Below are 26,294 nucleotides of genomic sequence, written 5' to 3'. Positions count from 1 at the left end.
AATAGTATAGTTATTTTTTTAAGCCATAGAAGCATTTACTATAAAAAAGTCATTAAAATGTATTAAAAAGGCATAGTATAAAATGACATTTAGTATAAGACGTTAAAAAAAGGAAGAAAAAGGAATATCACAAATCAAATGTCATAGTATGCCATATAACTGTCAGAAAAAGTTCTACAAATAAAAAAAGCAAACATAGTAGATATGACATAAAAATGTCATAGTATTTATAGTTTGTCCAAAATAAATTGAAGTTGAAGTTAATGTCATAAAAAGTCAAAAGTAGTAGTATAGTATGTATAAAAAGCATCTTAAAAAAGTCACAGTATAAAAAAAACTCTATACAAAGTCCTAAAAAGATTATTGTGTGTAGTACATCCAACAAAAGGAAATGCCGTCGTAAAGCATGTCATGAAAAAGTAAAATTCATAGTATGTTGAAAAAAAATTGAAAGAAAGTAAGTAATAGCATAGGATGCCATGGTTTATGAAACTATAAAAATGTGATGAGTTGTAAAAAAAGATCATTACAAATTCATAGTATTCCATGTACGGGAAAGTATGCCATAAAAATAAATCGTCGATAGTCATAAAAGAAGTCAAAGGATACAGTGATATAAATAAAATGTTTAATGTACAACAGTGAGAGTTGAACTCACCAGGGATGAGGACTGCAGTCGTTGGCATCTGGAAAATAAAAGAAACAAAGAAAAGCTTAGCCTTCGCTCAGCGTGTTCGTCACATCGCAGGTTTGACTCTCGGAGCTGGACTGTGACGTGAAATATCTGACAGATATCGCCTTCTCAACTACTATTGAACGGATTCGCAATCAAAGTTTAGAAACGGACATTCATGATCACCAGAGGATGGATCATTTTCTTAAAGCGACACATTCAGGATTTTAAGTGTTTGCGGATTTCGAGCGATGGCTCGAAAGATCTGCACTAAATTAAATTATAAAAAATACTTAACTTCACTTAATCAAAGCCAAACTTTGCAGATATACTCTTTACACATAGTGCCATTTTATTACTTAATACAGAAAGCGATCATATCCATAATTAAAATGAAAATACGTCCTGGAAGATTTTTGGGGGGGAAATATTTTACATTTTCTTCCTTTCCTGTGTACTATCATAAACCAATATACCAGTAACACATATGAACTTCTTATCTAGTCTCAAGGGTTTTATATGTATTATACCTTTTTAAATTATTCAAATAGACCTTGTGGTTGAGGAGATAATCAGTATTTAGTATGGGATGCAAACCATTTGCAATTTTTGCCACAAAACAGCTGGGGTAGAATTAAAGACTTAAATAGTTTGTTGCACTCATTTGTACTTTGCACAAACATTTATTTAGTTATTTTTCTACTATCTATTTATTTATTTATTTTATACTGCACCATATAAACTGTTGGACACAATATTTTTCTTTGCATGAATGAAAGTTCCGTCGTATCTTTTCACACACTAAATGTTAGCACATTAACGCGCCGCTGTCCAAAAACAAAAAAGGTTTCAATATGAATTTCACACACTTTAGCGTGTAATGTGACACCGACACGACCATCTCTTCACCCGGAGCTTCAACCTTTAAAACGTGAGCCTCGTCCTAAGGTACGCAGTGTGCAGTGACTCACTGTGGCTGCAGGTGGCGCCCTCCCAGCCCTCCTTGCAGAGGCAGCTGAACGAGCCTCCGTCCACCACACAGGTTCCTCCGTTCTCACAGGGACTCGGCAGGCAGCTGCTGTTCTTCGCTGTGGGCACAAAAGACGGCCGTTCGGACGCGTTTTTCGCCGACACTTTGATAAAAAAAAATTTTTTTAAATGGCGCCATGTCGTGCTCACCGGTGTTGCAGGTGGCGCCCTCCCAGCCGGCAGCACACAGACACTTGAAGGCGTCTCCTTCGTCGTAGCAGGTTCCTCCGTGGTTGCAGGTCGCCTCGTCGCACTGGCTCTCTCCTGGGAAATCAAAACAAATTCAAATGTACCCAACATCTGGAACAACTGGAGCGCCCCCGACAGGGTTCACACAACGCAGTTTTTTTTTTTTTTTTTGCTTTCCTCACTTGAGTGGCAGGTCTTGCCCTTCCAGCCGTTGTTACACTCGCAGTAGAAGTCGTTGACCAGGTCTCGGCAGACGCCGCGGTTCCGACAAGGAGCGGAGACGCAGTCGTCGATGTCTGCGCGACAAACGACGACAAAAACATTGTGACACAGCCGCTGAAGAGGATGACGAGGGAGGAAGAGGATGCAGAGGGAGGAAGAGGAGGACTCACTGTTCTGGCAGGTCGGTCCGTCCCAGCCGACAGCGCAGATGCACTGATACTGACTGACTTTATCGATGCAAGTTCCTCCGTTCAGACAGGGGGCGCTCTCACAGTCGTTGATGTCTGACGTAGAGAGGGAAGAGGAAATAATCATTCAATATAATTTAATCATCAATCTAGTTTTCATAGAACCCTTTTATAGTTAATACAAATACAAAAACTAGCTAAAATGGGGGAAGAAAAGTTATTAGAGTACCAGAAACACAAAACCATCCATAAAATGCATTTCTGTACTCACTCTCGTGGCAGTACGTCCCGGTGAATCCTTCCTCACACTCGCAGCTGAACTGTCCGCCGGCGTGACTCCGGCACCGCCCGTGGGGGCCGCACACGTTGGACGAAATCAAGCGCACCCCACCCGGCGTGCTGTTGGACGCCACCGCCACCGTGCAGCTGTCAATCACTGGAGGGCGGGAAGAGAGGGAATAGATGCTGATTTACTTTCTTTTTCAGATTAATTCTACTGCATGTTTGCATGTTAAATATTAGGCTACGGACAGTTAGCTTAGCTTAGCAAAAACATTGGGACTCAGCGAGCATGGCTCTGTCTAACAGACACTACATCATGTCTTAATACACCAGACATAACTACAGTTTTGGTGTGCACATTTGAATTTGTCTTTTTAGGGTGGGATTTGCACCCGAATATTTCATGGCTGCGACCAGTAACTAACTGGAGTATCTCGCTGGTTGCAGGTCAGATCCATCAAATACATTTATTAATGGAAACATTCATGTTGGCCTCGAGACAAAGTTTACAATAGTGCATGTTCAACTGATTTCTGGACTAAAAGATTCTCTAGATTATGCAATTAGCACTAAATGAATCCTTTCCAAGACGCTTCCAATGGATTCATAGTTACACATCAGTGCGTTTAAAAGTAATATGTCAATGTGCTGTCTGAGCAGTGGAGTTGGAAGAGAGTTCTCAGATCTTACTAGAAATATCCCAGTGTAAAAAAAGTCTATGAATCTAAATATACGTAAAGTAAAGGCGTGTACCTTTGCAGGGCGTCGTGCGGCAGTGGTCCTTCAGGCGCGAGCAGTTCCGGCCCTCGAAGTCGTCGGGACATTTGCAGACGTATTCCGCCGCGAGGTTGAAACACTGGCCGCCGTTTTGACACGGGCGGTGGAGGCAGTAGTCGATATCCAGCTGTGCACAGAGGGAACAAATCAGCATCCAACGGTGAGCTACACTTCTGAGAATAAATATGAATATTGTTTTAGATTGTTAAGTCGTACATTAGCGAGGCAAAGCTGTTATTATAGTATGGATGGCCTCTGATCAAAGATATAATATAAGTTAAACACTGCCGTAACGTGGCCCTTGAATATATATATTATAAAAAACATACATATACATATACATATACATATATATACATATATATATATATATATATATATATATATATATATATATATATATACATATATAAATAAATGTATAATGTAATAAATATATATAAATATGTGTGTATAATGTAATATATAATAATATAATATATATATATATATATATATATATATATATATATATATACATATATAAATAAATGTATAATGTAATAAATATATATAAATATGTGTGTATAATGTAATATATAATAATATAATATAATATAATATATATATATATATATATATATATATATATATATATATATATATATATATATATATATATATATATATATATATATATACAAATAAATTACAATATATATATAAAAAAACATTAAAATATATAAAAATAAATTAATATATATATATATATATATATATATAAATAAACAATATACATATAAATAATACAAAATATATATATATATATATATAAATTAATTAAAAATAAATATATAAATTAAAAATAAGTGTATATATAAATTAATTAATATATGCATACATTTGATGTTTAACAGGTTGATGAGGTTCCTTGACCAACAAAAAATAAAAAAATCATAGAAGTTTAAGAGTTTTTTTTCTTGAAACTTTTTAACTTTTTTCCTCATAGATTTCCAACTTTAAATCTCAGAGAATATCAAAGTCTTTTCTCTGAATATAACCCCTCTCTCCCGGCTCTGTACGCTTGTCTTGTTGGGTTTTCTTGAAACCTACAACGGCCCGAGTTCTGCTTCATTTAACTTTTTATACTTTAATATTACTTGATATAATTTCACTGTTTGTGCAACGTTAGCTACCAAGTTAGCACAGCTTCACAAACTATATATAGATTTGTTCATTTTAAACTTCAGAAGTTAACCGATTAAATCATTTCAAAAAGTCTTATCTATCGTACTACACTTCCTGTTTCCGTAAACCGTATCTTAGCGACAGCCCACCTGACAGCGGCTCCCAGAGAAACCCGGCAGACACCAGCAGTGGAAGCCGTTGACGGCGTCGTGGCAACGGCCGCCGTTGAGGCACGGCCCGCCGGCGCACTCGTCCACGTCTTTCTCGCAGTGTTCGCCGGCGAAACCCGGAGCGCACACGCATTGATAACCGTTCACCAGGTCCTGAAAGGAGAACATGTTCCGTTAATATATTTACAAAAATCATGCACCAGTTTTTAGAGACTTTATTTCTTATGATATGTCAGTTAAACCTTTAAACCCCAGTTAAGCCCCAGTCATTTGGTTTGCATACCCAAACTAAATATCTCCTCAACCACAAGGGCTACTTGAACAATTTCAAAAGGTTTAACATACAGAAAACACTTGAGACTGGTGAAGAGGTTCATATATGTGTATATGTGTTACTGGTTTATTGGTTGGTGATAGAACACAGGAAAGAAGAGAGAAAAACAACTTCCAGGATGCATTTCCTCTTTTTAATTATGCATATCATCTACTATAAAATAACACTATGTGTAAAGAGTATATCTGCAAAGTTTGACTTTGATTAAGTGAAGTTAAATATTTTTAGTAATTAATTTACTGCACATTTCGTGAACCGTAGGTTTAGGTCCGCTGAAAGCCAAAATGCCCTAACTATCGATGTAGTCAGAATACTTCAAATGTGCACACATATTTGCACTCATACTCAATTATGGTTTATATTTAAGATTTAGTTTCACCCGTCAAAAAAAAAAAAAATCAGATTGTGTGACTGAACCATAAACACTGTAAATCGCATGTTGACCGTGCACGCCGTCAGATAATGCTGCTAATGTAATGCAACCTGGCTCCCATCAGTAAACAATAAACCATTGTGAGATGAATGGCAGAAAAAAAAAAAAAAAAAAAAAGGAGCAATCAGTGTTTGAAAAGAACGAGGACAAACTGTTTATCTTCTGTTGGGAAATGAGAAAGTTTGGAGGAATCCGATCTGCTGTTGTCATGGACACGCACAAGCACAAATACACACAGGCTCGTCTCTGTCCTACATGCGTGCTTTACAGCTGCGTGTGTGTGTGTGTGTGTGCATGTGCGTGTGTGTGTGTGTGTGTGTGTGAGAGCTCACCTTGCATGTCGCTCCGTTTTGACACTGACCTCGACAGTCGTTGATATCTGCAGCAAAAAAATAATCTAGTTTTTAATAAAAGCAAAGGACACATTAAAAGGTTTTCCTGCGGATAATCAGTTTGTTCTGTAGGTTTTGGCTAAGCTGCTCTCTTCCAGTCTTATTTTTCTATATTTTATTGCCAACAAAGCATAGATCTACTAAACCTCACCTGTCTGTAACAAAAATGTTGTTTTATTTAATCTCTTAAAGAAACTTAATACATTATTTCACCATTTGATCAAATTAAGTGTAAAAAAAAAAAAGGTTTCTCCTCAAATAAAGCTCATCGTTATTGCTGCTGCCGGCCTCGCTACCCGTTATGGTTGTTGTTGTTGTTGTTGTTGTTGTCGTCTCACTCACTGGTGTCACAGTTGGGGTCCGTCCAGCCCGGGACGCACTCGCAGAAGTATCCTCCGATCAGATTTCGGCAGGAGTTGGCGTTGGCGCAGGGGCTGTCGTCACACTCGTTGGCGTCTGAAACCAAAAACAGATTAAACAGATTAGAAGGAGAAAGAAAGGAGTTGAATCTTTTTTTAAATGTTTAAATTTGTTTGTCTGCCATTTGTATCTCGTAGAGCACCTTTGCTTTGAAAAGTGCTACACAAATGAAGCTAATTACTTTTATTATTATTTGTATTATTCATATTTTAACAGTTGGCCTATCCTTTAAATGCCACAGCGGCTTCTTTTCGGTGAAAGTTATTGTAGCCTAAAATGCCGCTCCATTAGCTTTTCGTTGTTTAACAAGTCAATGAACAACCGAGGCAGCAGAGGTCAAAGGTCGGGGGGAGGAACAGCAACAGAGTCACTGGAAGGATGAATTTGGAGTCTGGCCTTCAGTCGGTCGGCAGGAGGAAGGACTGAAAGCAGTGGATGCGTCTAAAAGCATTCAGCGGTGGACGTCCAAACTAGCCTCAGTTAACGGTTGAGGAGCATGAATGAATGAATGAATATATACTTTATTAATCCCCAAGGGGAAATTTTTTTGTCGTCATCAGTAGCGCCTTACAATTGAAGATACAAACGCACAAGATAAAAGATCAATATATAAAGAAGCAACAGGGATGAAAGAGAGAGATATATATATATATATATATATATATATATATATATATATATATATATATATATATATATATACATATACATACACACACACACACACACACACACACATATATATATATATATATATATATGTATATATACACATACATATACATATACATACATATACATATACATATATACATATACACACACATACATACATACATACACAATAAAATATAATACAACTAACCGGAGAATATATTTATATTTACAGCCGCAGAGTGTATTAAAATAAAATTAAGTAAATTAGATAAACAGTAGATAGGTCGGCGGAGGAGTAGGCGCTAATCCTCCAAACCACGACCACTCCTCCCCGAGACCCTCCTAAAAATAAATAAATAAAGCGCTAAAGGAGGACCGACCGATGAGGCAGGTCTTCCCGGTCCACTGAGGCGGGCAGGTGCACTTGAACCCGTTCAGCAGGTCCTGGCAGCTCCCTCCGTGGCTGCAGGGGTTCCCCAGACACTCGTCCACATCTGAGGCGGGAGAGAGAGGAGCAGAGAAGCAGTTCATGAGGCTTCAGCGGAGGTCGAAGGGGATCCGGTGAGCGGGGATGAGGGTTTCTGCGGGGTGCTTATACCGTGGGAGCAGGAGGGTCCGGTCCACCCGGGGGCGCAGCGGCACTCGAACCCCCGACTGGTTTCCACACAGCTGCCTCCCGACAGACACGGGCTGGACAGACAGGCGTGGTCCGCTGAGACGAGAATTCAGTCAGATCAGTGGGCAGATTATAAAAAAAAAGGATAGACAATCTACGGAAAGCGCTAAAGATCAGAGTTCCCACTGAAGAGTCAACGAAGGCTCTTGTACCAATTATTAAATACACTTCAGTCAGCGTGTTCAATACTTTTCCCCGTTTCATTCCATTTTATTACTTGCAATTTAATTTCTGAATTTATTTGTTTGGTTTTCTTTGTATGTGTGGATTACTTGGGTTGTTACCGACATCTGTCACCTTTAGAAATATATTTACTGAGAAAAATGTACTTATTTCACCCGCTGTGTGTGTATTTATTTTGTTATTGTGTTATTAATAATAATTAATAATGTCTAAATTATAATTAATAATGTCTAAACGTGATGATCACGAGGTAAGAAGTGAATTATGAGTCTGAATCCGTCAACTAGGTTTTCACAGTTTTCTTTGGTGTAATAATAATAATAATAATAAATGTTGTTTATATAGCGCTTTACAAGGCACTGTTGTACTGTTGCATGAACATAAGCAATGTAAGAGAAAATGTAATAAAAAATGTTTTAAAAAGTATAGCAAAATTCAAGAAACAAATATAGAATCAAATTATGATTACAATAAAACATATGTTCAATATAGCCAAATAAAAATGGAATTAAATAAATAAAATGTGTTAAAATGTAAAATCCTCTGAGGAGCAAGACTGCATTCAGAATATGATAATAAAACTCTTACATATGACTTTATTTTGTCATTTTCATTTTTCCCCCGTCATTTTAATCCTGTCGTAAGTAAACACGAGGTTCTGATAACGCCTCGTCATCGTGCCTTGCTGCCGGTACGGCGGGGAATTGAACCGCCGACTCCTCTCACCTCGCTGACAGTTGACCCCGGAGAAGCCGTGCGGGCAGGAGCAGTGGTACTTGTCTGGTCCCGTGTTGCTGCAGGTTCCTCGGTTCAGACACGGCTGCAGCGTCGCACACGTGTTCAGATCTGCAGCGCGGAGACGACGCGGTCATGTTTAAGCACAAAGATAATGTTCTTTTATCTCCAGGTGTGTGTGTGTGTGTGTGTGTGTGTGTGTGTGTGTGTGTGTGTGTGTGTGTGTGTGTGTACCTTTGTCACACAGCTGTCCTCCATAGTTGGTGTCACAGAGACACTGCCAGGGCTCCACACAGCTGCCATGAACACAGCCGGGATGAGGGATGCACTGGTCACAGTATTCACCCTGCCATCCGTACAGACACCTGAGACACACACACACACGTATAAGATTTAAAATAAAATTTAAAAAAAAGGCAGAATACTGTGACTTTTTTTTGTTCAATTGTGACGGAATGCACGTTGTGTGCCGCACTCATACACACTTATGTGCAGATAATATGGTGTTAGTAAAAAAAAAAAAAAGAAATTAAAATTAAAATGGATTAAAACACATAATACTGTTTATTCTCTGTCATTTCTCAATGGGATTTTTTTATAATTTTTTTTAAATGCATGTTCAGCGTTAATATTTTCCATCTAGACCAGGACTCGGGATTTAGATCGGGGTTAAATAAAAGAGGAAATCCGGAGATAAAAAGGGGAGATTTCCACCAAATTCCACCATGAAACCTCCACAAGTGATTATTTACATCAATAGAAATAGTTTTTTGACATGTTTTCTGGAAGTTTATGTTTAAACATGCAAATGATAAATAATCAAATCAAATCAAATATGAACGAATTTTGAGAAAACTGTTGTCTGGAATATCTTAAATGGGTAAATAGGGTTAAAAAAAAAAAGAGAGAAAAGAATCAATAGACAATTATTTTCTGAAATTTAATTTTAAATATACAAAATGAGGCATTATCTAATTCTAACTTTTTCACAGATAGACAAAGTAGTAAAATAAACAGCTAAATGTGTATTTTGGAAGACCCTTAAAATAAAAAAATATATATTTATCATGAATGAAATGAATAAAATCAACTCCTGGAAGCTAAAAAGAGCCCAATGAAGATTCCAGATGAGGATGTTTGTCTCGAGCCTCTCCCAGGTTCCCCGTCTTTGTCTCTATCAAACACAGGTGTTGGTGTTTTGTGTGTGTCGGTTCTCACTTGCACTCTCCGGGAACTTTACAGGATCCGTGTTCTGTGCTGCAGCCCTGCCTGCAGATCGCTGCAGAGAGAGACAGAAAGAAAAGAACGTGGGCAAATGCCCTTGAACGCACCAGCAGGAAGGCTTCCCGGCTCCCATGTCGCGTCTCTTTTGCTTTCTCCCCTCAGAGAACTCACCAGTGTTGCAGTCGGGCCCGGCCCAGCCCTCCAGGCACGTCTTGTTGCCGTTGTGGTCGCATTCGTAGTGGCCGAAGAAGTCGTCTCGCGGGCGGCAGAACTTGTTGCAGCCGAAGCCGTAGTAGTGCTCGTCGCAGCTGAGGCGGACCTGGAAGTGGAACTGGGCCACGGGTCCGTTGTGATTCAGGCTCTGCCACTGCCGGCTGGGGTTGATCATCCCCGAGTGGACGGCCTTCTCGATCGGCGCCCCGCCGACGCCTGCGGACACAACGGGTATGGTCGGTCAGACGGAGAGCGCCGAGGTCGAAGGGATGCACGTTTAGCTGTGTTGCAACACAGAATGGTCTGTTTGACCCTAAATGACCTTCATTTACTAAATGACCATCATTTACTAAATGAACATCATGCTGGATTGAAGAAGACTTGAAACTAGAGATTGAGACATAAACTCATATTTACAATGGTTACTGAGGGACTAATCAAGTGAGAAGTAGAGTCATTTTCTCATAGACTTCTATACAATCTGCCTTTTTTGCAACCGGCATCGTCGCCCCCTGCTGGCGGTTTTAAAAGAATGAGGCACTTCCATATCGACTTCACTTTTCAGAACCAGGTTTCAAAGTAAAAAAAAAAGAAAAAGTAAACTTCCACCTGCAAAAACACATCACTGACGGGCTTTTGTTGTGAAAGTGTTTGAGTTAGCTTAAAATGCTAACTTGTTGCTATATACGGACCGCTCTGATTGGTGCAGCTTCATACACGCAGGATGACAATAGTAATAATGTTTGGGAGTTTACAGCTATAATTGTAATTACAACATTCTGCAAAAATATGCTTGATTCAAAGATAAGAATGTACTTTTATTTTTTGGGGTAAAGCTAGAAATACTACATAAAATAAAATGTACATAATTTCAAATACCCTAAAGTGGCATTTTCAAACGGCTTGCTGTTGGTCAATTTATTATCATAGAAGACGAAGAAAACCAGCAAGTACTGACACTATATTGACTAAGCGATGAATCGGCAGATGATTACAGAGTATTAGTCTTTGGGCCTCGTCCTCAGCAGCCGGACAAACACAGCAACAGCACCGGTCGTCTGCTGGTGCATCTGTGAGGACGGTGCTAGTCGTGGCTGCAGGAGGAGGCGGGCGGCTGTAATATTCCAGAGAGTTTGAAAATGCTGAGCCGCTCTGTGGTATTTCACCAGCGGGGTGGAAAGTGTGGTCGGGCCGAGGTGACGGCGTCCGCTCAAACGACGGGCAACTGGACTTCAAGAGCCGAAAAGAGACTCCAGAAACCTCGGAGCAGGTAACACCGCGGGCCTGGAAGCAAACTGTGACACTTCACATCACGATGGGGAATAAAAAAGGTGCCGAAAATGGCACGGAGGTAGCAGATTATAGAAAATAGTTACCCTAAAAAAAAAAAAAAAGGCTGGATCCGCTCCGTCTAGAATATTTGAGCAAATATTCAAACCTGGCACTCTATCGATGAATACCGGCCGAGCCGTCGAGCAAACATCTGAGAGCTGCAACTCAGAAAAGTGACCCGGAGAAAAACCTGTAGATAAGTTTGGGTTTACGTCCTTTTTTAATAAAGCATGTACAGTATATATTGATTTTAACCTTGTGAGCTAGAGACAACTTAAACTACATTATTTTACAAGCAAGCAAAACTTTAGAAATGTACTCGTCCTAATACTATATGAAATGTATTCTTTGATTGATGCAATTTTCAGTTTTTTTTCTTCCAAGTCTGTCTTTATTGTATTGTTTTTATTTGCCACTTTTGTGAAACTTTTACACCGCTTTGTAAAAAAAGAACGGCGAAGGCCAAATGAATAAATAAAGTAAAAACCTTCATGACAGACGGTAGTAGAGAGATGAACCCGGAGCCGTGAGACATTTTAACTGTAGAATTGTTGAGTGCTTTGCAAAAGAAAATGGCTGCCGTCCATCAACTAGTTGCCACTTAAACATTGAAACTGCATTCAATCATTTCTTGTAATCACAACATTGACCTTATGAACAGCTGCTTATTTCTGTTCCAGTATTTAAATTACAGAGCAACATGATCATTCATTAGTCGTCAGCTATTCTCTCTTTTAGCTCCGTTTTTGGTCTCCTCCGGTAAATTGGACGATGCCGGTGTTCATTAAGGACCGCGCGTCGGAGGCACTTAGCTCGCTGATGCTAAACTGAGAGGGTCAATATTTGTTCCGTCCTCATTTGGCTCGATAGCAGTTTCAGTTTTGTTTACACGCTGCAGGTTTCTGAACCCCAAAAACACTACACTACAGTGAAAATCAAATAACACAGTATTTATAAAGACTAAGCGGGTAAAAGCAACTAGAGCAGTCTGGTAAGTTCAGAGAATTACATCAGTTGACTGTAATGAGGCCTTTCTAAACCAGGAAGATATTACGAAATCAATAATGTCAAGATGTTGACATTATTGATAAATATTTAGTTTTACTCAACGAACAGACTCCTCATTTGTGGGTCCCCTTTCGGAGTAAAACTGGCTGCAGTGAAGCCCACCTGGGCCGAGGTCAGCCGACTTCACACCGGGCCTATAATGGCTCCCTGAGGGACGCCAAATACAGCACCGAGCCAACACTCTCGCTCCGACCGCCTCGCTGACAGCCGGGTGATAAACAGACGCTCGAACCAACGTTGCCAGCTTCGCTCCCTCTCCTCACACACTCGTTACAAACGGTTTCCTGAATGGGACTCATCTAGGGCATGTAAACACCTGCACAGGCTGTAGTGAGAGGAGGGGGGGGGGGGGGGGGGGAGGGGGGGGGGGGGGGGGGGCAATAAACAAGAAAGGGAACTCTAGGAGTCTGCAAGGGATTACAAAAACAGGGTAAAAAGGGGAATGTTCTTAATGTCATCTAATGTCTTCTGTGTCTCATATTTCATTGAACATGTACTGACCAATTTAATGTAACAATTTTCTAAATAACATGAATCCGTTTTTACAGAAACATCTGATGCGTCTCTGTCTAACAAAGTTCGGCAACTTTTAAATGTTAATGGTCGCATTTACTATTCACGAGCATTGATTCTACCATGCAAGGTGCCATATTGTTATATATTTTATTTTTTTCATAATTCTGAGGGAATAATGAGTCAATTGGAAAGGATTTCTTTTACTTTTGTGTGTTTACATTTTTTGTAATAAAAATATCTCACCAATAATTTCGTTAAACGCCATCCCGTGTCAAAATCCAGATTTTGACTTTTCGAAACCACAAAAAACTGTTTCTTTCAGCATTTGAACAAACGAACTGAAGCAGATTTACAGTCAAAGGTCGTGTTCATGTCAGTTAGAAACCGAGCTGAGAGGAGTGAAGCAGGATGAAGATGATGAAGATTATAATACTCACTGCCGGAGGACGAGTCGTTGTTGAAGTCCAAGGCTTCCACGATCAACGTGTACGACCTCTGCACACATAGACGGAGAGAAAATGGAAATCAAACAGTGTGTCAGGTGAAAATAACAATTAGCTTCTAAAATGTACTTATTGGATATTACTTAAACAGTGTAATGTCAAAATGATGACATGCGTCCAAAACACTTTATGGTGAGAAATGTGTACTTTATAATATATACCATTTCTTTAAATGCACCTATTAATTGTAAAAACATCTCACTTTTATGAAGATCTTGGACCAAAATAGACAAAGGTTTACACATTTAGTTCAGATGTAAACAAAAACACAATCACTGCGCAGATAGAGATCGGTCTCTTTAAGGAGCAGTGACAGATCAAATGAGCTCTTTAATGAGAAACACTGGAAACTAAAGTCACTGAAACACCCTGAAGCCTTTAAATAGAGAACTGTGTGTGTGTGTGTGTGTGTGTGTGTGTGTGTGTGTGTGTGTGTGTGTGTGTGTGTGTGTGTGTGTCCCCCATTATTTCGAGTCTACTTTGAAACCCTTTGTCTCTCTTAAGGCCACTGTCGCTCTCACCGCTATCGAATGGCATACAGAGCAGAGCCTGCCAGAGAGAGAGAGAGAGAGAGAGAGAGTGTGTGCGAGTGTGTGTGTGTGTGTGTGTGTGTGTGGCCTCTCCCCCTCTCCAACATTCACACCATCCAAATTTGGAACTTGACCTCAACCAGACTCCAAAATAAGAGCAGGGAACCACAAAGACTGAAGTGTGTGTTTGTGGGCTCTTTGACAATTATCTTTGACTTATTTGAGTTTTAAATATCTGGAGAGAGAACAATTGTGTCTGGTCCTCATTTCTTCCACAGGGTTGTTTGGCGGGGTAAAGACTTGAGTTTTAATTTTAGTTTTAGTTGCAGGTTAAGGAAAAGGACTTGGGAAATGTGTGGGTCCTCACAAGTATAGAAGAGCATTCTTGTTTGTTTGGGACAAAAGGACCATACCACTTGTTTTTAATGGGGGGGTATCCATCACAATTAATACATTATTATTAGTTTCTGCTTTAATCATCATTATTAGATTATATCCACTGCTGCTTGTAATATTAGTCATCAATTTGACATTATTATTCGGCCCTTATTGGTGCCAGTACTGCTCATATTTATAATTTCTGTCATATGGATCGACCGTGTTGTAATTCTATAATCACATAACATCTATTGCACTCCTGTCCATCCTGAGAGAGGGATCCCTCCTCTGTTGCTCTTCCAAAAGGTTTCTTCCTCCCTCCCCGTTAAAATGTTTTCCTGTCCCGATGAGGGTCCAAAGAGCAGACGGTGTTGTATGCTGATCAGATTGTAAAAATGTATAATTTTGGACTTTACAAATAAACAAAACTGGATAGAACAGTGTTTTGCTTTCACCGTTATAAAAAAAACCTCAAATTAACTTATGTTAAAGCTCCAATAAAAATGGATTTCAGTGTCTCGTAACAACCAATTCCTAAAACTCCAGTACGCCCGTTTCTCCCATTTTCTCTTTTTCCAGAGAAGCAGGAACCAAAATCCCAGTCACTACAAACCAGTGTCGCTCTCCCGCTGACATCAGTCCTGTGTGACGAGAAGCGCTCACGAACGCTGGAAACACCAGAAACCTGAGGACTTGATGGGGTTCCTGGTTTGTTGCGTCATTGCCGTTAAATCTGGAGTCTTTGATATAAAAGAATCGTGCTTTAAATGTGCCTGAACTCCAACCTCGGTGGTCCCACATCATCCCGTCCACGTTTGTCGAGCCCTGCTGACGTTGGCGTGGAGCCACAGCAGCTAGATAAACTCTCTCCCACCGACACTCAGCCCTGCAGGAAACCACAGTCGGTCCATGTCGTTTACAGATTAGCGGTTAGCTCGGGCTGTGATGTCAGGTTATCGAGCGCTCAGAGCAGCTGACAGGATTATTGGACCATAATGAGCCATAACAAAACCAGACACGGGGGATTTATTCACGTCTTACATGTTTCCCCGTGTTCTTCAGCGCCTCTGAAGATGGAAATATACGGTGGATTTACACAAACAGATAAGAGAAAGAGGAACAAAAAAGAAAAGCATGACATTTGGCTTGCAGCCATGATGCAGCTGGACTCAACAAGACGTTCCTGCAGACGGATCTGGAACATCGCTAAAAACACTTATTAATACTTGTTTGGAGGTAAAACTGAAACTGCGCTTTAATTGCTATGAAAGTTGCAATGAGGTGCATGAAACAGAAGAAAAAAAAACCTTAATCAAATTAAATTCATTAAAATGTTGTTGTTTGGACCCGCTAGGCTTCCGTCTACTTTGATGGTTTACGAATGCGAGCGGCGCTAAAGTCATCACTGCTGAGAGAAGGAGGGTCGACAATGACTCAGCATTTTCTGCAGCAGGTACGAGAATGCAATGAGTTGGGTTTCTCCAGTCAAGGACCAGAATTAAAATATGCAATTAAGTCAAACTCAGTCAGCAATTCAGTTTGAGCATGTCAAGATACACGTTTGAAGTTCTTTATTTGACCCTTTCCCACAAAACAACGAGTTACTGACTGGAAATGAAACCAGTTCGCGTCCACATATTTTCTTTTCTTACCGACAAGAATTTAAAAACCACAATCTAACAGCAGAATGGAGGAAATCTAAAATCTGTAAAACTAAAATGATAAATTCCTGGTCGCCAAACCGTTCCACACAGAGCGTCACGTCTCCAGTGAGCCACGGAGCCGTTTACCCCGACGCCACATAGCTGTCGCTAATGCAGAACCGAGCTAACGGGCCGAAGCTGTGACCAAAAGAAAAACAGCCTCCGAGCGGCTCTTGCAACATCCTTGCGTCATCTCTCTGGCTGAAACCGGATCTGGGCGTCGGGCGGATGCCTCCTGGACCCCGCAGGGAAAGTGTTGCCCACCAAACACAGTGGGTGGCACCTAAAAGCATTTTAGCAGCTAATTAGATTTGGAGAAGGGAGCAGGGACAGTTTACCTGCCAACAGGTTCCGCTCGCTTCTCGCCAAAAACATCTACCAGCGTTCGCCTGCAGGCCGTTTGGGGATTTCCCATCACTCTGTGATTGTTTGATTGAGGAGGTGGAACTGCTTTCTCTGGCTCCGGGCTCAGTGTGGGAAAATAATTTGGTAGCAGGCAGAGCCAGGCGACATGTGGAGGCAGGTCCGGGCCGGGAGGAAGAGAACAAAAAAAAACCTAAGAGCTTCCTCTGTTTGTGTTTTGTTTGGTGGCCTCGTCCATGCCGACCGGCAACACGGTGAGAACAAGATGCAGGCCACTCAGGCGTCGCTGGTTTTCAAAAAAAAAGAGAATCCTTGAGGCGACGCTGAAGCTGCAACTAACAATTATTGTCGGCATCATAAAATCTTGAACGCCTATTATCATTTCATACGCTTTGCCAGATCCCAACGTGACATCTTTACGTTTTTGTCCAAGAAAATATTCAGTTTAATACGATGTAAAATCATGGAGCGTTTAAAAGAAGTGGACGTTGGTTTGTGGACTGCCGCTTTGAAGCCTTGAGTTCGGCGATTTCGCCGCCGCCATCTTGGAATACAGCCGTCGGCCATGTTGTTGTTTTTGTTGCATCCAATGAACAGAAGTTGCCATATTTGGAATATGAAGGAGTGATGTAGAGAGGCTGGTAGCGGCGGCAACCTGTCAATCACAGTAAGCCCCGCCCTAAAGCATACGCCTCTTTATTGTCTGTTTGACTCTAAATGAACATCATGCTGTATTGAAAAAGACTTGAAACTAAAGATTGAGACATAAACTCATGTTTACAATGTTTGCTGAGGGAATAAATCAAGAGAAGTAGAGTCATTTTCTCATAGACTTCTATACAACCAGAGGAGTCTTCCCCTGGTGGTCAGGAGAGATACTTCATTTTTTAAAGACACTTCCTCATTGGCTTCACTCGGCAGGACTGGAGGTTGCTGCATGTCTTAAACGGCAGAAAATTTCACAACGGCGATGCTGCAATCAATAATAATGACTGATTATCTAGCGCGAGGGTGTGGATGAAATATTACATGGTTTAAATTTGTGTTACTCATGTTCTCATGCTACAGAGGCACAAGGGAGACGTTTGCCTTCATGGCTTATAAAGGCAGAAAAGGATTTATTTTAACACAAACCCTGATCCAAGTAGGAGATTCCTGACAAAAAAGGCAAACTTCTCATGTCGTCAGACTTAAATATATAAAAAAAAAGTCCATGATAGCAGTGACCCTTTTAATTAACGTATCCAATGCTTATCACGAGCACTAATCCCTAGCATGCTGACCATTGTTCTGCCTCTGGTTGGGTCACAGTACTGTCAAGGGGCCGTCATGGTGACGGAAAACAGTGCAAACTCTTACAAACATTTGTGAAGTTGAGTTTACATGCAAAGCTGGGACGTGTGTATGCTAGCGATTAGCGCCGGTGATTCACGGGGTAATTAAGGGTTAATGTTTACTCTTCACTAATACTCCGCTCTCCACAGTCTACAGAGACGGGAGCCATTGGTTTTATAGGAGGGGGGATGGGGACGTCGATGTCGGCCAAAAGCAGTGTAATGTGTAAAATGTCAAGATTTGGACCTGAACGCATATAAAACACGACTAAATACTCGGATGCGTTGGTTATCAGCTGTAAAAAGATGCGTTTGACTTAAGAGTTTATGGATTCATCTTACATTCAGTGATTCACCATCATTGGCTTCTTACTCTTGTAAAAACAAGTCATGTCAATGTTGTCAAAGGTGCATCGTGGCGGTGTGTTGATGCAGATGTGTGTGATAGCGTGTGACAGGTGGATTGTTTTCTTTGGAAAACAATTAAACTGGCACAGGTGTGATGGTTTGACGTCCTATGGGAACGACAGAGGAAAAGAAAGTGTGGGTAGAAGGGAAGGAAGGAAGGAATTGATCGAGGAGTGACTGGCGTCCAGCGTCTGTCAGCAGTGGGACTCATCAGAAATGTCCATGTTTGGTCGACTAGCGGAGCCACATCTGGACTCCTCTGTGCCAAAAATGTTAATATTTCACTGGGGCAGTTCTCTCTCTCTCCAAGAACAACAACTGGACAGAAGAGGACGGACAAATATGTGGCTGCCGTCCCCCTTTGGGTTGGCCTATTGAGACGAAACCAAGGGCTAAATGTTGATAAAGGGTGTCAAAAGCCAAATTAACTCAGTAGCCGATCTGTAAAACAATGTTTATCTATTATTTAATTAGGTTTCATGACGCCAATCTAATAATAATTATTATTATTATAAGCAGATCATCTGTTTTTAGTTTTACTAGATGAAAACTTTCAGACTGTTGGGCAACGAGTCATCCATCCAGATCAACCCTGCATGGATGACTGGTTGTGTGTGGTTGTGTGTGTGTGTGTGTGTGTGGTTGTGTGTGTGTGTGTGTGTGTGTGTGGTCTGGTGAAGACAACATTATTTGTTGCAACACAAACCCCAGCAGGATTAACTACTGGTGAACTGCGTCAGCGCAAAAATCTCTCAACACCTTCTGATCACGGTGTCTTGAAACCTGCTGTGAATATTCATGGTGACCCCGCCTGATTGGATGATAAATAATTATCATCCAATAATATAGTATGTATTATGATGAAATCATTTACTTTTCTGTCGTATATATACTTGTGAGTGCAGGACTTTTAGTAAAAGATATGAGTACTTATGTGATGAAGTCAGGTGTTTTTAAAAAAAATAATCTTCTCCTTCTCCTTGCCACATAAAGGTCAATCGACCTGTCAAAAAGACCTTCTTCTATTGATCGAAACAACAATCAATGCAGTGATTTACAGATTTTATCAGTGACCTCCGTAGATTCTCTTCCAGTTTTCACACCGGACCTGAACACAGAAACATGCTCCTCAGAACAGACGGAGCAGGTTGTAAATGTAACATTTTAAATATTAAAATGTTACAAGCAAAACTAAAAAGGCTCTAGTTTGTGAAACCTGCACCGACTTTTTCGTCTGAACTTTGGATAAATTTGAGTGAAAGACCTGAAGTGAAAATACCATTTGCTTTAAAACCAGATGTGAAAACACCGAATCAGAGTTCAACTCACTCTCACATCTGCTTTCTTATAAATACTTTTTCTACTAAAGAGTGGAGCAAAATTCTAGAAAAAAAGACTGCTGAGAAAATATTGCAAAAACTAAAATAAGATGAGTCAAGAACACTAATTGATCCTCATAGAGGGAATCCATTTGTTGCAGCAGTCAAGGACAGAAAGACAGATGCATAAAGAAAAGAACATTAATCAATAATAATCGGTTTGTACGAATAAAATATGAATAGTATATGAAAATGTGTGAAATACAACGGCTACATATATACTGGAAACAGCCTGACATCAAAGTAAAGCACCACAGACAGCATGCAGATGTATAATGTAACACGGTGGTCAGTTTATTAGGTACACCTAATCTCTCTCTTGAATTCTGCTTGAATTGTAGAGCAACTGGTGGAGTGAAATGAAGAATTGAAAAGAGTTTGGGTAACGGGGTCCAGAACTCATGCCGGTGAGTTGCGCCACAAACTTTTTCTCCGGTTGCCGTTTTCCCTGACGCTGAACCGCCTCCACAACCATCTCACTGATACATTGTTCCACCATCCGCCCCCCCCAATCCCATCCCCTCGGCTCGCAGCATTGTCCCATAAGCCCCGGCTGCAAGCCCGGGCCACGGCCGAGCCCATTGTTCCCATAGTGCTCATAGAAACCGAAGGAAAAAAAAGCACAGAGAGAAAGAAAAAGGATGGAAAACCGCATCAGAGGGGATGAGACGCCGAAACAAAACAAAAAAGGTGGAAAAATACAAAACCGCAGGAGGGAAAGGATCTTTTTTTTTTTTTTTTTTACACAATAGCGTTGTGAAACATTTAAACTACTGAAAAAGAATGAAAGAGGAGGAGGCGGCTGGATGAACCGGCGGTGGGGTCTCGGGTGAAATGCCGCAGGTTTGGCACGACTTTACACATCCTGAGCCGCCATCACAGCCCCAATAAACACGACTGACGCACACAGAGAAGCTGCTTGGGTCCATCCTGCCAGTTTAGATTGTGTAGACAATAAATAAAACCCTCATCCTGCCCGACGACCACGGCGGCTTCATTTAACATGCCAGTTACCAGGGTCAACAGCAGGAATGTCCCGCAGCCAGCCGAGCAGAGCCGGCAACAACGGCCCTTTATCCCCCGCCGTGCCGAGAGGTCAGGGGAGATAACTACCACAACAACGCATGAAAGAAAGGAGAAAAGAAAGAAGGAACACTCGGCGCCCTCGGCCCGCCGGTGTCTTCCCCCGACGGCGGGGCAGTTTGTCCTCATTTGTAGTTCCAGGCAGGAAAAAAACAAAACACAGCAGCCGTTGTATCGTGATAGTGTTGCATTATATACCTGAGAGATAACTTTTGTGGGGAGAAATACACTAAAAATGGGTCAGATTGGACACCAATTCATCCTGAACCCATGGAACAAAACTGGCAACCGTAAAAACGCATCGTTTAGAAATTAGTCCCCCTCAGCTGAAAGTGAAATAAAGTTCCAGTTCTGTTTTAGTAATGATCGCCTGAACCCCAGACCACCGCCGGTTATTTTCACATCCTGATGTGGATTCAGTTCTGAACATCTGGCCGAAGAAGCAAGAATAAGCTCGACCACAACATCCAGGAGACAAACTGCAGAGCCTTTGAACTCACCGGCCACGCGAAGCTGAACGGCAGCACGATCCCGGCTTGGTCGATCTTGGCGTTGCGTAAAGAAAAGGTATTCCCGCCGAGCACGGGCGTGGAGGCGGTGCCGAAGCTGCAGGGCCCGGCCGAGGACACCTTCAGCTGGTACTCCTTCAGGCACACCCGGAAGTAGGTGTCGCATTCGTCGTCCGCCGCGCAGCGCCGGTCCGTGGCGTCCCGCGGCGCGTCGCAGCAGGCGCCGGTCTGCAGCTGCCCGTTCACGTTCTGCATCGACAGGATCTGGAGCTCAAAGTGTCCCGAGGCGGAGGAAACCTGCAGAGAGGCGAGACGGGTGAGGTCACAGGAGGTCAGGGGAGGGAAAAAGAAGACAAAACGGGATTCTCCAACAGCGAGACTCCTCTTGGTTCCAAGATCAGGACCCAGGTCTGTGAGTCCAATACGCAAAATCTTGTGTTCCCGACCAGATTTTCGGGGTCATCGGGTTCGGGTAACTTCCTGAATAAGTCGAAAACGTTGGTCCCGTGAAGACGTCTACTCTGCAGATGTGTTCAACTTTATGACACATTTTGACCTTTGAATATATTTGAAAACCTTTTCCACAGCATTATATGAGAGGAGGCAAAAAGCAACATTTGATGATGGAGCTAACATCACAATTGAAGTAGCAGGAGTCAAGAGAGCCACACTTATAAGTCACAATGCTGGATCCTTCATTTCCCATAATGCAACTCAACAGCATCAATCGCTAGACTTCCTCCCTCCCTGGTAAACCCCGTCCCCCCCCCATGCTTTTCAAACGATTTGTGACGTGGCCTCTCGGTCGTAAATGTGTTGCCTTAAAGCCCAAGGTGAGGCGACCCGGATGACATCACTGTGACATCATCAGGGGATATTTTTCTCATACCCGATAAAACTCCTCCAGCGACATACAACTGTTAACGCAGGCTGAGTGGCGCTCAACACGACAAGTACACTAAACTTCATGTGAAAAATCTGTGGATTGGCCCTTTAAAGTGTATATCTACCTATATATAGCTTTCAGTTGTTCATTTAAGCTATATGACCTCTTATGTTTCATTTAAGACGAAAATTCAGCCTGAACTATTTGGTAGTTGGAAACTTTGCGACCTCCATTAAAATGTTAAAATGAAGTTTGGACAAAAGAATATGAAAGAATATAAATATGAAGAAAGAAGGCATGAAGATGAAGCTGAAACTATCACCTGAGTAATGAATAAGGTGACTGACAGGAAGTCTCTCAGCAACGATCTGTTTATAACGCAAAGCGTCAAATGTTTTCTGACTCCAGCTCCTTAAAAGTGAAGATTTGCTGCTTTTGCTGCAAAGTTTAAAAAAGATCAAATAAAATCAATGAGAAGACAGTTTAACTTGAGAAAACCAAGAGAAGAGCGTCGTTGCATTAGTGTGGTGTCACAGGGTTCAGCCTCCTGCAGGCCGCACTGAGCTCTGGGGCCCTTCACTACACTTCAGTGCTCTCGCCCTCACAGCGGAGTGGAAAGCGGAGGACAGCGAAGCAGAAGAAGGATTCTGATGAAACGCAAACATTGTCAATGCAATGAAGACTGCTTTCAACCGACAGTTTGTCAAAAACACAGTCCGTGTGAGCCAAAGCTGACCAAAACTCAAAAGTCCCATAAAAATAAACACTTATTAATGCACACAACTGTAAATATGAACCAAATGTCCTTTTTATTCCCTATTAAAAGTCTAATTTGAAGTTAAAACCCCTGATGGCAGAACAGACGGAGAAGCAAAAGCATCATTTGGGTTGTAAAACATCAATTTATGTATTTCCAACAATTAAAAGTCAACTTACATTTAAGTGATTTTATGTTTTTTTTTTTTTTTATTTAAGTTAATTAACAATCAAATAAATAAAAAAAGATGATGTCTGTTTCGTGCAAAATGAAATCATCTCAACGTTGAAACTGTGGAAATCCCCCAAAAAAGTTCTCAAATTCTGATGCATCACTTTACTCCTGTTGGTTTGGAGCTTGCAGAACATTTAACATATTTAGTCAATAATCTGTTTGTTTCTTTCCAAGGACATTTCCTCATAATAGGAACAACTTGACAAAGTAGACCTTTAAAAAACATTTAAATGAAAGGTTTCAGCTTTTACTTGACAAAACTGTTGTCAAACTTTGTGGAAAGTAGCTGCTGGGTATCAAGACGTCACCATACATTATTTTTCTCCAGAACATAAAAGAAAGATTTGCTACATGTGTCAGCCTCTTTTTTTTATCCCAAAACTCAAGCAAGCTGCCGGACTTAAACAGCGGAGATATCAGCGGGAGTCTGGTGTACCTGCATGCGGGCGGAGAGCAGCAGGAGTGCGGCGGGAAGCAGGACGGAGCTCCGTGTGGGCGTCATGCCGGCGGGGAGCTGCTGCGGAGCGGCTCCGGGGCTCAGAGGTAGTCGGTGCGAGCCTCCGCGCCGGGTGTCTGCCCCTCCGGGTGGAACATGCACAGCTTATCTTCCCAGAAAGATCTCCACAAAGTCCGGACAGAAAGAAAAAAACGTCCCTTTTCTGCCTCCTTTCCTGCACGGGAACCTTTTGTCTGCTATTGTCCTGTTTTTTTTTTTTTTTTTTTCGTTTTTTTTATCAGAGCTCCAACCAAAACGCGTGCACAAGACCGAGTGAGTGCAGCTGAAGCGCGGACAGCACTTTGGTAGACACCGGAGGAGGCTGGGTAATATCCACCAGCAACGAGGCGGGGGCTGACGGCAGGCCACGCCCACTCATGCATATTAATGAGCCGCGGTTTGTTTACAGTCAGTTCACATGGAGGTGCAGAAGTGCCTTCACATGCGGAGGCCAAAAGAAAAGCCCCCAAAACTGACTTGAGAGGAGCGTAACGTCTTGATGATAATTATAGGAACAGAAGAAGAAAGGAAGGTTCTGCTGAAGATGACTGTTTTAAGCTAGTATTCAAATACTGCGCTTATTTCTCACATTTTCTGTAACTCTCAGTACTTTTGTTATCGTGCTGCTACCTGTATGGTGGCTCTGATATGACAAACGTTTCACTGAAACACAAATATTTTTATTTGTATTCAATGCACAAAATCTTAAACAAAAAGAGCTTTGAAGCTTTTGAATTTTTTATGTATTTTTACAAAATCATCTGTGTGCACAATAATAATAAACAACTATTTATTGAAATATATATAAAATATATATATATATATATATATATATATATATATATATATATATATATATATATATATATATATATACATATACATTGGTTGCTTAACATTAATACTAATAATATTAAAAATAGTTTATGTAAAAACATATTTCAGACTTCAGGGCTTCTTATTAATGCCTGAACCAACAGTATGTACTAATGTGTGTACAAAAACACATTGTGTATATTTAAATATATATATTTATATTTTACTTTATTCTTATTTTATATATATATATATATATATATATATATATATATATATATATATATATATATATATTTCATCCCTATATATTTATATTTTACTTTATTCTTGTTTTATATATATATATATATATATATATATATATATATATATATATTTCATCCCTATTGCTTCTTTATATATTTTATCTTTTATCTTGTGTGTTTATGTGTATCTTCAAGTTGTAAGGCGCTACTAGGACTACAAATTCCCCCTTGGGGATTAAAAAAGTATATATCTATCTATCTATCTATATCTTGTGTGCAAAAGATTAAAAAAATATATAGAATATTTTTAGACTTTCACGAACCATAACGAAACATTTATGGTCCTTGTTTCAGTAAAGTGAACAGGTTTCAAAATAAAAGCCCTCTTTAACAAGTCATCCACAGATTCCTGCAGTTACTGTGAAAATAAGCACCTGATGATGTCACATCACCAAACCCACCTTCATCACCATCATCATCCTCATCATCTAGGGTCGACGTCACTTCAATGAACACACTTTTACAAACTTAGTTAGTATTTTAACATTTAATCTGTATTTGATTTTTTTTTACTTTTTAGGCTTCTCGTTTTGGTTTTAAACATTCATTTTTTATTTTATTTTCTACAGCAGTTCCTTTTAACATATAATACTTTATTATTATTATTATTATTATTATTATTTCATTCAGCAGCAGATTCAGGTATTCAAAAACCCCAAATCACCAAAATCAAAGCAAGAGACAAAGAGAGACACAGAGCCTTGATATTTTTCCAATATTTAATTTGCTATCACATTTTTTCACGTGTTTAATTGAGAAGACGAAAAGACAGCAGAATGGGGCGATCACTAAATGTGTGGATGATGATACCAAAACATATTAAATACATACAAAGAGATAGAAAATATATTAATCACGGACAAAAAAACGCACGCTACCTCATATAAAACATGAGCTTCTAACAAAAGATTGTGTCAATCTAGAGCGAAATATCGAAATGTGCCAAACGTGAGGAGTGGAGGAATGAAAGGAGGCAGTTGTGGGGCTGATGGGAGGAAGGGGGAGGGCGGGGAAGGGGCTGATGGGAGGAAGGGGGAGGCGGTTGAGGTGGTTGATGTTTCTTCATGAAATAGAGCCTGAGCGACAGAACAAAGGTGGCCTCCTCTTTATTCTCAAATTAGAGCAGCTGGGCTCTTTTCCCTTGAGGAGCCCCATGAATAGATTATTGGACTGCTGTCACTGAAAGAGAGACAAAACACTCCCCCCTCCTCCCTCACCAACTCACCACCTCACCCCAACCCCCTCTGCTGCAGCAATATTCAGATGGACTCCTGACCCCCCCCTCCCAATCCACCGAAAACAACAAGGACCTGATCTGGACCAAGTCTGAGGTCCAGGCGTTCCCCGGCCTTCCCCGGTCTTCTGCAGACCCTGCAGGTATTTGTCATGCTATTTTCTGTGAAATGATCAATTTTCAAGCTCAAGCTTGGGGGTTTCACACAATAATTAAATTAAGTCCAATTAGAAATCAGAAAATCTCCATATCTCGACTGGAAGGGGAACGTGCCAGGGATGAAAATGAAGAATGTTTCCCCTTTGACACAAACCAGGTCAGCAAAAATGATAATGGACCCACAAACTACACATGTGGACATTTTAACCAGCAAATCAACCTGCAGCCGAATAAATGGACCAGGTTTATAGCGCAGAGACGACCTTCGATGTGCCGGCGTCCCGTTCACGTCCAATGACACACGGAGCCTGAAGACCCGCTGGACATGGGTTTC

General features: G+C 40.8%; 1 protein-coding gene across 1 annotated transcript in view; it reads right to left on the bottom strand.

Moving 5' to 3' along the window:
- The window catches only part of LOC306738265 (protein jagged-1a-like), a gene marked incomplete at its 3' end in the record, with an annotated part of 28,491 nt that extends 4,858 nt beyond the window's left edge, over positions 1–23,633 (bottom strand). Inside the window, exons 1-19 of the mRNA XM_079220093.1 lie at positions 23,384–23,633; positions 21,062–21,367; positions 13,318–13,375; positions 9,923–10,180; positions 9,746–9,806; positions 8,762–8,892; positions 8,519–8,638; positions 7,532–7,645; positions 7,314–7,427; positions 6,199–6,312; positions 5,797–5,843; positions 4,677–4,850; positions 3,337–3,487; positions 2,573–2,737; positions 2,284–2,397; positions 2,074–2,187; positions 1,853–1,966; positions 1,645–1,761; positions 659–686 (exon numbers count right to left, since the gene is read on the bottom strand). Of these exons, the coding sequence (XP_079076219.1) occupies positions 659–686; positions 1,645–1,761; positions 1,853–1,966; positions 2,074–2,187; positions 2,284–2,397; positions 2,573–2,737; positions 3,337–3,487; positions 4,677–4,850; positions 5,797–5,843; positions 6,199–6,312; positions 7,314–7,427; positions 7,532–7,645; positions 8,519–8,638; positions 8,762–8,892; positions 9,746–9,806; positions 9,923–10,180; positions 13,318–13,375; positions 21,062–21,367; positions 23,384–23,449 (2,366 nt within the window). The 5' untranslated portion in view covers positions 23,450–23,633. The remainder of the gene's footprint in view (positions 1–658; positions 687–1,644; positions 1,762–1,852; positions 1,967–2,073; positions 2,188–2,283; positions 2,398–2,572; positions 2,738–3,336; positions 3,488–4,676; positions 4,851–5,796; positions 5,844–6,198; positions 6,313–7,313; positions 7,428–7,531; positions 7,646–8,518; positions 8,639–8,761; positions 8,893–9,745; positions 9,807–9,922; positions 10,181–13,317; positions 13,376–21,061; positions 21,368–23,383) is intronic.
- Positions 23,634–26,294: the final 2,661 nt, after the last annotated feature.

This window comes from Taurulus bubalis (assembly GCF_910589615.1).
Source record: "Taurulus bubalis genome assembly, chromosome: 6".
NCBI lineage: Eukaryota > Metazoa > Chordata > Actinopteri > Perciformes > Cottidae > Taurulus > Taurulus bubalis.
This window is presented reverse-complemented; position numbering and strand designations above follow the sequence as displayed.